Source organism: Gallinula chloropus, assembly GCF_964237585.1.
Source record: "Gallinula chloropus genome assembly, chromosome: 7".
In the NCBI taxonomy this organism is placed as follows: Eukaryota; Metazoa; Chordata; class Aves; order Gruiformes; family Rallidae; genus Gallinula; species Gallinula chloropus.
In genome coordinates this window covers 4,031,423-4,046,461 of record NC_140092.1, presented here as the reverse complement: position 1 = coordinate 4,046,461, position 15,039 = coordinate 4,031,423, and the positions used below count along the sequence as shown (strand labels likewise).

The window sequence follows — 15,039 nt, the reverse complement described above, 5'->3', positions numbered from 1 at the left end:
CTCTTACTGTCCCCACATCTGCTGTCACACAGGCTCTCACCAGAATAGGTTTAAAAGTCTCCAGTCAGCTTCATTGTATCTGTGAAGTGATACAGGGGACTTGTTAGTTCTTGATATTTTGTTCTACTTTGATTTATGTGAGTTGATTTTTCTTGTTTGGTCTGGGACAAGCTTTGCTGAAGGGAATTTAGAGTTACTGGGTTTTTTTTTTCTTTTTTTCTTTTATTTTTTTAATACACAAAGCTCCTGAGTTCATAGTTTGACGAACAGACGTAGCATGTGCATCGTATGGTGGCAGACAGCGAGGTTTTTCTGATGCAATCCAAACACTCCCATTCATTAGACAAGCCTTTTCTTCCTTCCTTTAGCAGTGCTTGCCCTGTTAGGGCTTGTCACACAGCACACGGGGAAAAATATCGCTGCTACTTTTATGTTGAGTGCCATCCTTATCTCTGGCTATCCATTTTGTTGTCACAGGTAATCAGCTGTGGTTTAGAGCAGAACTTAATTTTCTTCTGATAATAATTTATCTCAATTGTTTTTCATCTTCTCTAGTAAATTAATTATCTTTCTGTCTCCAAGGTCGTCTCTCCTTGTTGCATGCTTTTGGCAGGCAAAACCTTTGGCTGGTTCTTTGCTGTCATCTTGGCTCCCTCAGAAATATTACATGGTTTTCAGACTTTACTTGTGATGTGAATGGAGTTCTGATACTTACCAGACTTGTTATTTTAGTGTATTACCACTGTGTAGTCTCTGTCTAGATGTTGCCACCGCTGGATATGGTTTTACTGACCAACCATGGCTGAGTTCCTCTAAGCTAGTAACCCTGTGCTCCCTGTGTGTCTGTACAGCAGTGACAGCTCCTTCCAGCCTAAGACTCCTTTCACCCTAAAAGCAGCTTTTTACCTTTCACCAAGCAACTCTCTCTTTAAAAATATCTTTTATTTCTGATGATAATAGAAAGATTAGGGCGATGGCTTGACTGCAAATGACCATGCTACAGTCAGGCTGAAGTGAGATAAATCTCACATCTTCTGCCCAAAAAGCAGCAGTTTCTGCAGTGCTTGTCAGCATCTCTTTCCTGTTCTCTCCTCCGTTGCTATGTGTCCCTGAATTATTCCATAAAGCCACCCAAACTTGCTTCTTAAGCAGTGTGGCTCAGCCACACAAAATCTATTTGTACTCTCTTGTTCAAGCTAAAAGTGAGTTTCTTTGATTTACTCCTAAAGCGAATCAAGCGAAATTGAGTTCAAGCTGCTTGTAATTCTCCCTGGGTCTGCAGGCAGAAGTGACTAATCCACCTGAAATTTGCACCTTCCCTTCATCTGTTGTCCTGACCAGCCCTGGGTCATTTGGGAGTGCTCAGTGTTTTACAAAGCCAGTTCTCTGGCAGATCAGATGCTTGAACTGAATACTGATATGTTGTAGTCCAAGCCAAAATGATTAATAACTCCTTTTTCTCTCTCTGATACAGATCTGGTACTACACAAACAACATCTTCAGTGAAGCTGGGATCAATCGTGAAACAATCCCCTACGTTACTCTAAGTACTGGTGCTGTTGAGACCCTGGCTGCTGTTTTCTCTGTAAGTGTGGTTATAAAAATCCATGAACACGCTTGATGTTTAAATCACCGAATTTTATTTCCTTATCCAGGTTAAAATATAAGCAGAGTAGTATGTTGAGGATTCAGTGTAATGGTAGCTAAAGCAATAGTTTCTAGGTTTAAGCACAAACCTTGGGGTTTTTTTTATGAAGATGATCTTGGGTTTTAGTTGCATAAAAGGACCATCACAAGCTGATAGATCCTGTGATGCTTTGTATGAGTCAAGAGGAAGAAGACAGGAGAACAGGAAGGCCTGAAGTATATTAAATGATAACTCATAAATGATTTCACTTGGCAGAATGACTTTACCTGGTAGCAGTTTGTTCACATCTTAGTCTCCTGCTGGAGAAGGTTCAGGTATTGCACAGCTCGACATTCAGTGTGGATCACAGAAACCTGTGATGTTAATGACACATTTTCTATAGCAGCTTATGAACTGTGAAGAAATTTCTTCAGCCATTAAAAAATATGGGCATAAATGTTTGTAACCCAGGTTGTTGGCAAAGTAACCCAGCAGAATGAGGCAGTCCCATAATGTGTTGGAGTCTGTTATCTCATTCACTGAGGGCGAGCAGGCAGCATGAGCTCCTCAGTAGGTTGTATACCTTTGCTAGGCACTGAACGTAGAGGAAGATGTTAACAGAGAAGTTATCCATGCATGTCTCTCTCTTTTCTGTTTCAAAATGGAAAAATTGTCTAGGAAAAAAAAATACACTAAATGAGCAAACACAACCTGAAAGTTTCAGTAAGTGGGAACCCTGTTAATTGCTAAAGGAAATGCATGTCTGTTTGCACTGCAGTACATCTGAAACAATGGGAGAGGTCTGTGGAGGAGAAAGCTTTCTTCCGTTGTTAGAGTTTTTCTTTATCTTCATATATCCTATACCAACTATATTTGCACAGAACTGGACACACCAGATAAACATTTTTAAAATGTCAGAAGAATGGTTTTGGCAACAAAAAAAAATCCTTTCCAGTGGCAGAGCAACTGCTTATGACCTATAAAATGTTAAACTACATCCAGCTATCAAATATATTTTCTTATAGTCTAGGACATAAGGACTCTCAAAGGTCGTAAAGATCATCTTCTGATCTTTGTAAATTTCCACAAGTCTATTTTGGGGTAAGCCATCTCATTTTTTTCTTTAATTAAAGGGACGTTCTTTTAATAGGTGGAAAGAATGAAGCATGGAAATCCATACTACTTAGAATTTCTTCTTTGTGATACTGCAGAAGTGCTTCTTTGTTTAAGATATATGTAAAAATAATAAAGATAATTCTTCCAGTAATTTAGTGAAGAATACAACTCTTTTGGGTTTTTTTTTAATGTGGAAACAGATGAAAATTACATGGAGATTAATCTGTGATATTAAAGCCATTCTATAAATAGGCTCTGTCATCTTTTCAGTTCCTTCTGTGTTATCAGTCTGTGGGGCTTACTCAGAGCACACTGTTCATACGTAATAAGGTGGACGTGTGTCTGCTTTGGCTCCTGGTATGTGTGGTCACTTTTTTATGTGGAAGAAAAGTGGTTTTTGGCACTCTTTCTGTTCCTGTGACTTGCTCTGTGCCTCTGGAAATGCTAGTATGAATAACTCCCCTCCCTTCAAATTTGCTTTTTAAGTTCAAGAGAAATGTTGCTTTGTTGCCATAGTTTTATTTCATTAATCTTCATAAATTTTTCATTGTTAATGTTTAAAGGAACAACATGACTATTGTTTTAATCGAAGGTTTTACAGCCTCTCATTTCTACAAGTAACTTCTAAGCATGTGTCTTATGTCCTACTCAGGCAGAAAGAAGGGAATAAGCAGGAGAAGGCAAGGGGGCAACTGATTATTTTTTAATATATTGTGCTTGCTCTAGTAGAAACCAGATTTTAATAACAATAAATTCCAGGATGGCAGTGACACTTCTATCAGTAACAGAAGTAGAATGTCTCTTCTTGTAAACAAAATAGCTTTTGGAGAGGTCCACAATGAAATAATTTGCCATCTCCAATCATTATGCATATGTTAGGCCATCATCAGACTCAGTAAGAATACTTAGGGCTCATCCATTGATGAGGCCCATGGGGGCTAAAGGCAAAGATTGAAATAGATTTCACAGAGAAGCAGAATAATATCTAGGAGATAAAATATCATTCAAACTGTGGAAAAATCTGAAAGTCTCCTTTTAACGTGTCTGCTGGGAGCAGCAGCATAATACTGGTAATGTTGATGTGGTCCTTGAGGAAAGGCAAACAACATCCCATCCTTTTGATCACTCTGTGTTGCCTCAGATCAGTCAGTATGCCTGCTGGCAGCACTCTTTGCCTACAGCTCCATCCCTCTTCCTCTTGAGCAAAAGCCACATAAACAAGACATTGAAAAATGAAATACGTGCATCCCCCTTTTCTGTCATTTAGATAATGTGGCTGCAACTCCTGCTCACACCTGCTTAATTTACTTCATTTAATAGATTTAATTAATTTACATGTTGTAGCATTGTGTATTTGGTGTCCTGGCTTCCCTCTGGGGAATGGTACAAGCGTTCTCTACGCTTGTCAGTCGTGGACTCCTCCACCCCTTGCACTGAACACAGATTCAGTTTAGAGGGCTGGCTAAAAAACCTACTTTTTGATGAGAGAGCCCATGAGTTTCAGGCTGCTTCTGAAGAAGTTTTATATCCTTTCAAGTGAAATACTGAATAGATTTCCTACTCACAGACGTGTCACAGTGGTAAGCTACCTAAATGGATGCTGTGCTTGGAAGCAGGATGGAATATACCTAAGTAATTCCCTGGCAAATAATGTGTTTTATTAGAAGTCTGCTCTTTAAATTCTAGAGCAAGAGGGCTCCACAAGCTTAGTTATTGTTTAGTAGGACTGCTTACTGTGGCTTTTTAAAATTTTAGTTAATGAGGTAAATTTAATTCAGTCATCTCACTCTTAGTGGACAGGAAGAAAAATAAGGAATGTTATTCCAATTAAGTATCCCACATCCAGTTTTGCCATCTGTGGCACCACATTTGGTCTTTATATAATGTTCACAGAGAGAGACTAGCTATAACTATATTAAGAAGATGATGCCTTGAGCATTTCCCATAAGGTGATGTCTCAAGGTGTTACTAATGTGCCTTTCAAAGCCGTGACAGAGACAAGCTGTGCAAAGCCTGGAATAAGTAAAATACGGTTCAGCAGTAAACCACAAAAAATGTAGGAAATCCTTGGCAGTGTCACACAGAAGTCAAGGAAGCCAGCTTTCTTAGGTCAGATGATGGTATTCTGCTTTGAGATGTTGATAGAGGGCTCTTAGATTTGATCTGTGCTCTGTTTGGTTTTTTGGAGTGTTTTTAATGTTAATGGATCTTAACATACAAGAAGGGATTACCTGCACATGGCACATCTTAAAAAAAGAGTAGTCCAGACATTTCATTAAGTGTCCTTATCCCTAAAATGTTTCCTCCATGGTATCCAAAGGGTAACACAAAATATCTCTATTGAAATTCTGTGGCTCTGATGGAGTCAAAACAGGAGGAATTATATTGCAGTGACACCCAGTTATAGCACATGGAAATAGTGGGACAACAAAAACTTTCAACTTGAGAGTTCTCAGGAAGTGTTGCTATATATTTGATTTATAGTAAGATTTTAATGGTGTCCCATGTGACCTTATTTGCAGTAGGTCAGAGTCAACCTTCACCTACCCATAATCCCCAATAGTCTATAAGGAGAGTACAAGAATGAGGCAACCATTTGTTAACACTTCCCCTTTTGGTACACCCACCCCAACAAGCTGTTGCTCAAGGAGTACCAGAATTAGAAGGGAATATATATTGTTATTTAATAGCCTGGATAGGATTTTTTCTTTGTATTTTTCTAGTTACTTTTCAACTTCTGTATGTTTTTAGAACCTACAGCATCCTAAAGCAGTGAATTTCACAGTTTTTCATGCACATTGTATAAAAAAATCCCAGCATGTGGAAATTAGAGAATATGAGATACTGCAGGTGTGGGCTGGAGGAAATAACAGTGTGGTTGCTCAGCCAACTGCAAAACTATTCTTAGAGAGTATATCTATCAGTACTTCACTGTCATACAAAGACATAACAAGTGCTGGTTTTTCCTGGGTCAATTAATCATAAAAATATCCATTAATAATGTGGGAGACGTAACAAAAGGCCTTTTATAATCAACTGTGTTATTCAAATTCTCCAAAGGGAGAGACTCAAAAATATTTGCAAGAACTATGGAAAATCGTAAGAAACTGGACATGTGGCCTGAAATTGGTAACATGAAATTCAGCAGGGAAAGGCACCCAGTACAGCACTTTGGGAAGGAAAAGATCATATGCACAAACACAAAATGTCATGTGGAACTGTGTCAAAAGGCTTAGGAAAGTCAAAATCTATCCTGTTTTTCATTTTCTATCAACTCTCCTTCCTCTCAAACGGTGAAAGAAGTCACACCGCTCTGCACTGAGAAAATCTGTTTTGACTGTTCTAATCCCTTTGTCTCTTCTAGCTGCTGTCAAACTGTTTGATCAGTTAATAATTCATCCTAAGGTTTGGGAGAGGGATGAAAGCAAGACCCTCTCTTCCTTCTCCCTGCATAACATAGTATAGGTGCTTTGTCTGCCCAGACCCAGTGCTCTCAGATATTGCTCACAAGATTCCTGGGGATGATCATTAATCATCATTACAAAAGCCTCATTTTAACTAACAAATTGAGGTGAAAAATTCAGTTAATATGCTCCTGCATATTGACTTGAGGGGAAAAAGTTACTTGCCACAAAAGGCTGTTAATGTTATCCGAAAGAAATATTTATGCAACTCATCATCTGTAATTTGAAGAAGCCATAAATAGTTGCCTACGTGAGCAAACAGTTGGCTTCCAAAATTGTCTACCACACTAATTTGTTTTGTTGATATAAAATTTCGATGGCATGAATTTTTATATGATTTACATATGCTTTGCCCAGTCTTACAAAAGCACTGCTAAGTATGTGTAACAAGTGAAATCCAAAAAAATACTCGGTGATTCATCTGGAATAGAAGATCCTGGATGCTTTTAGAAGCAGGAAGTCACTAATTATTCCCCAGTCACAAATTCTTCCTCATTTCAGATCTGAAATGTAAATGTGGGCAATCTTTGTGGAGCAAATTTGTGAGTGGAAAAATACTCAGATTTATGTTGCTGTACTGGGCAAAATGTGGTCGGAAAGAATCAGCAGGAGAAAAGAGATATTGACCAAGCAGACTCCCAGGACATGCCATTTGTCAACGGCCAGAGTGCACCTGGGTGCATTTTCACTGCAGGCTGAATGGCAGACTGTGGCTTTGTTACCTTATTTCAGAAGTGATCAATGGGATCGCTTTTAGGCAAAGATGTTATTTCTTCTTAGTCATTTTATAACACTTGAATGTTTGGGTAGACAAACGTTACAAGTGCCTTACAAGAGAAAAAGTCACCTTAAGAAGGTCTACCTTACAGCATCACTCAAGACCCAAGGCAGAGTGGTTATTTGTATGAGTCCTGAACCAGCTTGGTATGAGTCCTTCAGTGGGATACGTTCAGAAGCTGAAAGTTTTAAAGACAGATCTTTTGCTTTCAAGTATTTAAAACAGAAAAGGGTCGTGAGTAATTTTTACCCCAATCTATTCATGGTGATCTGCATCAGGACTTTTAGTTGCCCTCATTAGAAAATAAAACATCAGCCATAATAATCAAGGTCAAAATCTAGCCTAGGTTTTGTAACATGAACATGACACAAGACAAAACTTAGGGCTTTTAACAAATGTCATCAACACAAAGAACTTTGTTTCAAAAATATCTACCCTTTGCTGAAGGGACACAACAGGAATAAATAACGGTGGTGTTTTGTGCTGTCCTTAAGGGCTGTTTCCAAGCACTGCTGAGGCAAAAGCAACCATCTACAGTGAATCCCTGCATGTCTTGGTCATGCTGGTCTGGCAGGCATTAAGTGTGGAGGTCCTCTTAAGCGAATGGAAAATTCCACTGCCAAGTAAAGCTGATTAAGGATAGTTCAGACCAAGCATAGTAATTTAGCATTTGATTCCACCCTTTGCTGGTAGTAATCTGTAGCGTGGTACCTACAGAAGATGTGTAGGATCCTATCCGGTCATGGCTCTAACATAGATACAGGCAAACTGATGTGAGAGCCAGCATAGGCACAGATTTATTGAAAGCTTCTGCTTAGGTAGTCACACTTGGTGCTGGGCCTCCAAATTCCAGTTTAGGTGCTTAAATAAAACAAACCATGTCTTTACAACTGTGTAATTCATACAGTAGAAAAATGAATATGCATAAAAATATGAATCAACCCCTCCCCAATTTATAACCCTCAGTCTTTTCTTCCTCTACTTTTCCTGGATGCAAAATAGTACATGTTGTGTCATAAAAGAAAACCTGACAGTGATATAAATGTGATTATCCATTTTAATCTTGTTATTTAAAAGGGAAATAACACAGTATTCGTTAGCTTGTCACATTAAGTCTGAATTTAGATGTACATACAGTCTTACTCAGACCTATATCCAAAATACTCAAGGAAAGAAGCGGGGCTACTCTTGACATTAGCACGTAGATCAAACTTTTTTACAGAGCTGTGAAATCAATAAAATCCAATAGGCTTTTTGTAGTATAATTTAGGTCCAGGAAGTAAGTAGGGAATAGCATTCAGTGACCTCTCATTTGGGCTGTAGAACTCGCTTATGCGTTCATTTCACCCAGAGAAGCTTTGCTGTCAGGATGTCAGCCCTGGGATCTGCAGCTGACTCAAGTGAAAAGATTGACATTTATTTTTGTAAAACCTTTATCCACAAGCGTTTCCTGCCAGACAAAAGTAAGTTGTGTGACCTGTTAACGTAGTTTGCATATCATTTGTGTTGAGAGAATTTTGGTTGCAATGTTTTTTTACACGTTTTCAGTGATTTCAGCTGTGTTGGTTACTGTCACCACGTAGAGGCTTCCACAAATGCATGTTGATGATCATACATAAACAAGTATCAGCCTACACAATTTGGCAGATAACTCAGTGGGTTATCACAGAAAACAGTTGTAAGATTCTTTTTATTTTTTTTTACTGTACTTGAGCATATATTGAATTTCTTGCTATTTCCTTTACTCTTTCCAACTCCTTTATGTTGTGACTTGCTACAGGTCTTCAATAGGTAACAGTTACCAGAGAACTCAGTGGTGTGTTCAGAGCTAAAAAGACTTGAAAACTGGTGAATCATCTGGTGACTTCTTATGAGTCATAAACATCTTAGTGGGTTTTTCAAGTTAACAAGTTTTGGATTTGTATAATCATAACCAAAAATGAATTTTTGTCAGTTTATAAAATCAAACCCAGAATTTTCTCACCAGGGAAATTTGCTGTAACAGAAGACATGTTAGACCTTTCTTTTCAAGTATTTGCTGAAACTTCACACCTTACCTGATTTATTTTTTTTAATCATAAAAAGGGGGAAAAAAAACAATTCAGCAGAGAAATTTGAGGTGCTGACATGTTGCCATAGGTTTCCTTAAGAATGCCTCAAAAAGAATTGAAATTTTAGTTAAAAATACTGCAGACCTAAACAGCTTGGTGTGCTGGCTGTTGAAACATCTGTGCACCTAAATGATTCAAAAACCTTTTTGGGCTTGATGAATGAATGATGTTGCCTCCTGAGAGGCCTCTCCATTGTGGATTGGCCCCAGTTGATCAACTGTGATGTGCCATTAGGGCTGGGGATGCTTCTGCATCACCTCCTGACCAGGAAAGCCACAGACCTGTCTGTCCACACACGCTACCTTTCACAAAATCACAGCTTTGTAATTTATCACCAAGTCTGGAGCATGCTTTGGATTGCTGTGCTTGGCTTCTCATGAGCCACTGGTGTGCCTGCTTTGAATCTGTGCCCTAAGCAGAGATGTGTTTTGTTGGGATGGAACTGGTGATAGAGGAGGGTCACCCATTTGAACCAATTCAAGATGGCTTTAGGTGTAAAATGGAAGTAGGCATTGCTCTGCCTGTAACTGCACAGTTAATCATGTCTAATTGAGATACCTTCTGAGTGTCTATTTCCTAGGTTAACATTGCCAGTGTACTTAACTTCCTATAACTTTGGACATGATTATACGATTCCCAGCAATTCTGGTACATCATAACATCCCTCAGAATAAGGACAAAATTGCTGCCTATTTTTTTCCAGTGAACAAAGTTGGTCCATTCCATAAATCAGAAGAAATGTCACCAAGAATTGTAATTGTAAATTCTTTGGGGCAGAAACTGCAGGGAGTGCCCAGTAGCTGATGCATTCAAGTTCCTCATTGCTACTGTATCAAATAAATAGCAATGATGAATGCTTGGGAAGCCTGGCATCAGCTCCAGGAGAAGAATGACTGCATGTGGATTTGCTTTGTTTCTTCCTGAATAGCCTCTGAATAAAAAACAATTTAAATGTATTAGAAACTAGTCTTATTTTCTGTAAAAAGGATGTGGGGGATACAAAGCCTGCAGATCTGCTGTAACTCTCTCTGTGCTTGGCTACTCTCAGTTAAAACCCATTTAGAGTTGCCTAAATATGTCCAGAAGTGCATACACTCAGCTTTTCAGAGGACTTAGTCCAAACTGTCCTCCCTTACTAGGGTTTGCTTTGCTTTGAACTGTACAACCAGAAACTGTTCAGCACTTTTTTCCCCTGTGTTTTGCTCTGTATGAAAACCATCAAGGAACCTTTTCCCCTCCCAGAGAACCATTCATCCCTTACCCTGTTTTAATACAGACCCTACCAGCTGATGTAACACCAGAATTGCTTAGTCATGACCACCAATCTAGAACTTAATGTCTGTAGCATCTATTGCTGAACTTGTAATTCATATAAAATTGTATGTTCAGCATCTATTGCAGAAGTCTCAGTCTTTGTATGGACCCAGCAGATAACTTTTCATCCCTCATAGCTATTAAAAAATGTCTCTTGGTTAAGTGTATGTGGGGCCACACGCACTTGCAAGAGGGAATCATTAATCATATGACTTCACCTCATGTAGAGGTTTTGACAGTGCAGCAGTTGCAGCTTTGGAACACTTGGACCCCGTGAGCACTCTGTGAAATGTTAATAACATCAGTGTGGGTCTATTTTAAACATGGCTCTGAAATAAATTCTATTATGGAAGCTGTGGAAACTGTCAAAATGAGTATATTTCCTCATTTAAAGAAATAAAGGATGCTAAAGCTTGCCCCAGAGCTGCTTTCTGTGTTCTGCAGCGTCACGGTGCTTGTCTCCGGTGTGGAAGTCCAGCTTGGCAGGGTGCAGGGTCTGTGTGTTTTAAAGCCTGTCCTAAAACGTGCTGGTGAACTAGATGCTGTGGGAGAAGTGCTTGCCACACAGGGTGTTTCTTCCCTGGGTGACCCTGTATTTTCTTTCAACATCTTTCATCTAAATGGCTACAGTGGAATGGTGTGCATCGTCTCCCCAAATGATGGGTGCTGCTCCAGATTTCATTTTAGATGCTCATTTTCTCTTTTGCTCAAGAGAGGTCTGAAAGGGGGATTTCAGTCCATAGTAAATAACAACCTGGGAAACAGTTGTGTGATTCTGGCTTCCAGTCACTTAGATTCTGGCTTCATGAAATTGTTTTATCCTTCTCATTAGAAAGCAAGTTGTAATTAGCAGCTACAGTAGTTATCAACAGGAATAGTGCCTTAGATATGATGACCAAAAACTTATCTATTAGCCTATTGATGAGTCAGACAATCAAAGAAAAGACTGTTCAATGTTACAGCTTTTTCAGAATCTCTTAATTTTATTCAGGTTTTGTGATTGCTTTTAATGAAGTTGATTTATCTTCCAGTGTTAAATTTAAAATGTGCCAGCATCAGTTATACAATCCCCTTTCTGAGCAAAGTTTCTTGATGAGGGGATTTTTATTTAATCAGGATATTCCAATTGCATTAACTCTCCCAGTTATCATGGCAAAATAGTTGTTTTTTTCTGCATTTGGACAAAAAAAAAGTTAAAAATTATTTGATCTATGCTTAAAAGTTTTTAAGCTTAAATTTTAATCCTTTTAAGCTTAAATTCAGAGAGATGTTAAAATTAAGAAATAGTCAAAATATTTGAACATTTTGGACATCTAAAAATTACATGTTTAAGAACATTATTATAGGAATTTGGTGCAAATTAGTAAGCAGTTCATCCAGTGTAGAATTATTTCTCCCCTAAAAAAAATAAATAAGAAATCAAATGTTGTGTGGCTATCATCATACTAAATATTTTTGTATAGCTAATGTACAGTCCTTTTTTCACCATCAAATTGTTATGGAAGAAGTTTAATGCTGCAGTGACTTTGAAATCTACCATGGTAACAGTATTGAAGTTGAATTTACCAGTTGCACATTTTTATTAGCAATATCTGTTCTGTAGGAGGAAGTTTGTTAGCAAATACCCATTTTGATGCTTTCCTGTTATTTTTCAGTGGCTTTAAAGAAGGATGCTATGCTGACTTGTTTTTTCAAAGAGGCTGAATTATGTAAACAGAGTTATGAACCCAATTATGAACCCATCCTTCATAGCTGATAAATAGTACAAAATAACCCACGTGGCTTTATTTTTGGTGCTCATATTTACTAGGGGAACATATTGCATCATCTAAGTGCTTTACCAAGAAAGTCAACTGAGGGGTTTTGTTTTCCAGGGCTTAGTTATTGAACGGCTGGGACGCAGACCTCTTCTCATCGGGGGTTTTGGATTGATGGTTGTCTTCTTCGCAGTACTCACCGTCTCCCTGACTTTACAGGTAACACCACAGTCACTATTTTAAACACCAGCTGCTCGATACCTGTTTGTCTTGCTATTCCTATATAAGCCAGTCCTTTTAATTGGCTCGACCTAAGGATGTGAAGGTCTCTTGTTTCTGTGAGTGTTGATGTACTGTGGTTAGCCACAGCAGGTTTTGTATTCAAAACCCATAGGGGCTTTGTCACTTTTAGTTGTCTTAACTCAAAGCTTAGTGCATATCATAAGTTACTACCAAGACAGTTTTACCCATAGTTGGGTAAATTATTGAGTGTTTTTATCTTTCCTTGTAATACAGTTTCTGAGATTTCTTTTGTAGTTTGTATGTCATTCTTGTTCTTAGGCTTGGATGTTTTGTTCCAGTAGTGAAAAATTTCCACGTTTGCTCTTTCTTTCAAGTTACATTTCCAATATTTTTATAGAACATACAAAGACAGCCTTTGCAGAACATAAACACTTAGGTTCTCAGATATTATTAGGGTTATTAGGAGTAATTCCCCAGCTATTTCAGATGGTCAGAGGAGGATTATTAAGCCAATCTAAATGCCGACCCTGAGTTATTTTGCCTTGTTTAGATCCATTTTCATAATGATGAAGGGTCTTTTATTCCCAAGGGTTTTTGAGAAGTAAAACTGACAAGTCTTCGATGATGTGGGTTTGGGCAGTCTTTCATCAAGTTGTTTTTCTGCTCTTGTTGATTCCTATGTCTTGCCATTAATTTTACTTTTAAATCTTGTTTTTTGGGTGAAGCCAGTCAGTCAGCTTGACTAGCAGGTGTATGCTACACCGCTGCAAAGTTTTATTTGACTTACCTGTATGAGCAGCACAATAAAGCTTTGCTTTACATAACCATCATGAGAACTGTAAGACAGTTCTCCAGAGATGCTATTGCAAGTAAACAGTAAAACATTCTCTTCCAAGTCTTTTAAAATCGAGTCCGATCCATGAGGACCTTCAGCTTTTAAATCTTTAGGGTTTTGGTGCCTTCCAGTTTCATTGCTTTCAGAATGTCTCAGCCTGTTAAGTATGAAAGATTCTGTATTGCTTCAAGCAAAGAACCTGGGGTACAAACAGGCTTGGTCTCAGGGGAATCTGTGTCTACTCTGGTTTTGCACCCTCTCTCTCACAGTTCCTTTAGAGACCTTGGATCTGAGTTCAGATCAGAACTCTAGAATGGTTCCATTTACAATTCCTTTAACCATTTATAGTTTGTTCTCTATTCCCTGTACCAGCCATTTGCACACTTGGCCCTCCTTGCCTGCATAATCAGATTATAGCTAAAATCCCTGGGCTGTGGCTTTCACATGCTTTGCTAAGGTTCAGATACAGCTGTCCTACCAAAAGACAGCTTGTTGTATCTAGACCTCAGACCAGCCTTTAACTGGGGAACTTTGAAGCTCTATGGGCCACAATAGTTGCTTGTTTTAAACATGGCTGAAATACCCAACGAGGATGGAGGCACTGAATCTGTTCAGTGGAAAGCAAAATTTCTCCAGGAATGTTTGAACTTTACTCCAAGAAGTCGTAAACTTTCAGAGTTGTGTCTTCTGTGGTGCAAGAGCTTTTCTAGTGTTCCTCTACAAGGATTGTACAGACAGCAAGACAGATCATCTAATAAAGATCTACAGTAATACCGTGATTATCAAAATTAATACTAGACTTGCATTCTGGCATAGAGAAAGAATGATGGAAAACCCTATTATCTGTGATTTTAATTTTTTCTTTAATATTGGTAATGATGCCTCAGAAAGCCAGAATCAAAACTCACTGGCCTTGGTGACTGTGAAGCAGGTATCCTTTATTGCAGCGCTGGGCACACAGGGGATCGATCGCTCCTCCCAATGTGTGCGCCCATTAAAGCCAAATTTCTCATATATATACAGATTAACTATACATATTCATTGAAATTTCTAAGAAAATGCAGGGTTATGCAAATTATTTCTAAGAAGTCATTTATATTAATTCCTCATGGATAGAGCATGCTCAATGACTCTTAGGGCGTCCTTAGGTGGTCTTCCTCACTCTCAGCACACGCTCTTCATGTTTCCTCTCCATACTTGTCTGGGCTCCCAACACCTGCACAAGCTAGTTAGTTTTTTGCTGAAAACAAGATATACTCTGTCTCTTAATTGGTTGTCTCATTATTTATGACTCCCCTGCCTCCTACTTCCTCTAGTTTCAAGGCTATTGCACTATTATGGTTAAGTTTTGTAGCCACCTTCATGAAACAGCTTGTGTGATTACAACCAAATTCTACTAAAATCCAAAACTAACCTATTCCTAAAACCACACAAATTCTTGCTTCTTTATCTTCAATGCTGTTATTATTGTATTGTTATGGTTAAGTTTTGCAGCTGCTCTCACAAGCAGCTTACACAGTTACAGCTTTCTCTTAAACTAATCTATTCTTAACACCAGGAAAGTTCTTATATTAAAGTTATATTAATTGTCTCTTAAGCTACATCTATATCAATCTATTCAGTATGTACAATATACTTACCGTGAATGTCTCTTATCTACCCAGAAAACTGTGTTTTGGCTTCCTTATCTCAGTATATTTTGCATCCTTGCAATCATTGCATCGTTCTGCATTGGACCAGGTATGTTTATATCTTTTCCTGTTTGTACCTTAAAGCACAAGTATTTTTGCACTG

General features: G+C 38.4%; 1 protein-coding gene across 1 annotated transcript in view; it reads left to right on the top strand.

The window, feature by feature from the left end:
* SLC2A9 (solute carrier family 2 member 9) overlaps window positions 1–15,039 on the top strand; it is a gene marked incomplete at its 5' end in the record, with an annotated part of 93,668 nt that overhangs the window by 45,880 nt on the left and 32,749 nt on the right. Inside the window, 3 exons of the mRNA XM_084266640.1 lie at window positions 1,475–1,585; window positions 12,285–12,386; window positions 14,910–14,985. Coding sequence (XP_084122766.1) covers window positions 1,475–1,585; window positions 12,285–12,386; window positions 14,910–14,985 — 289 coding nt within the window. The remainder of the gene's footprint in view (window positions 1–1,474; window positions 1,586–12,284; window positions 12,387–14,909; window positions 14,986–15,039) is intronic.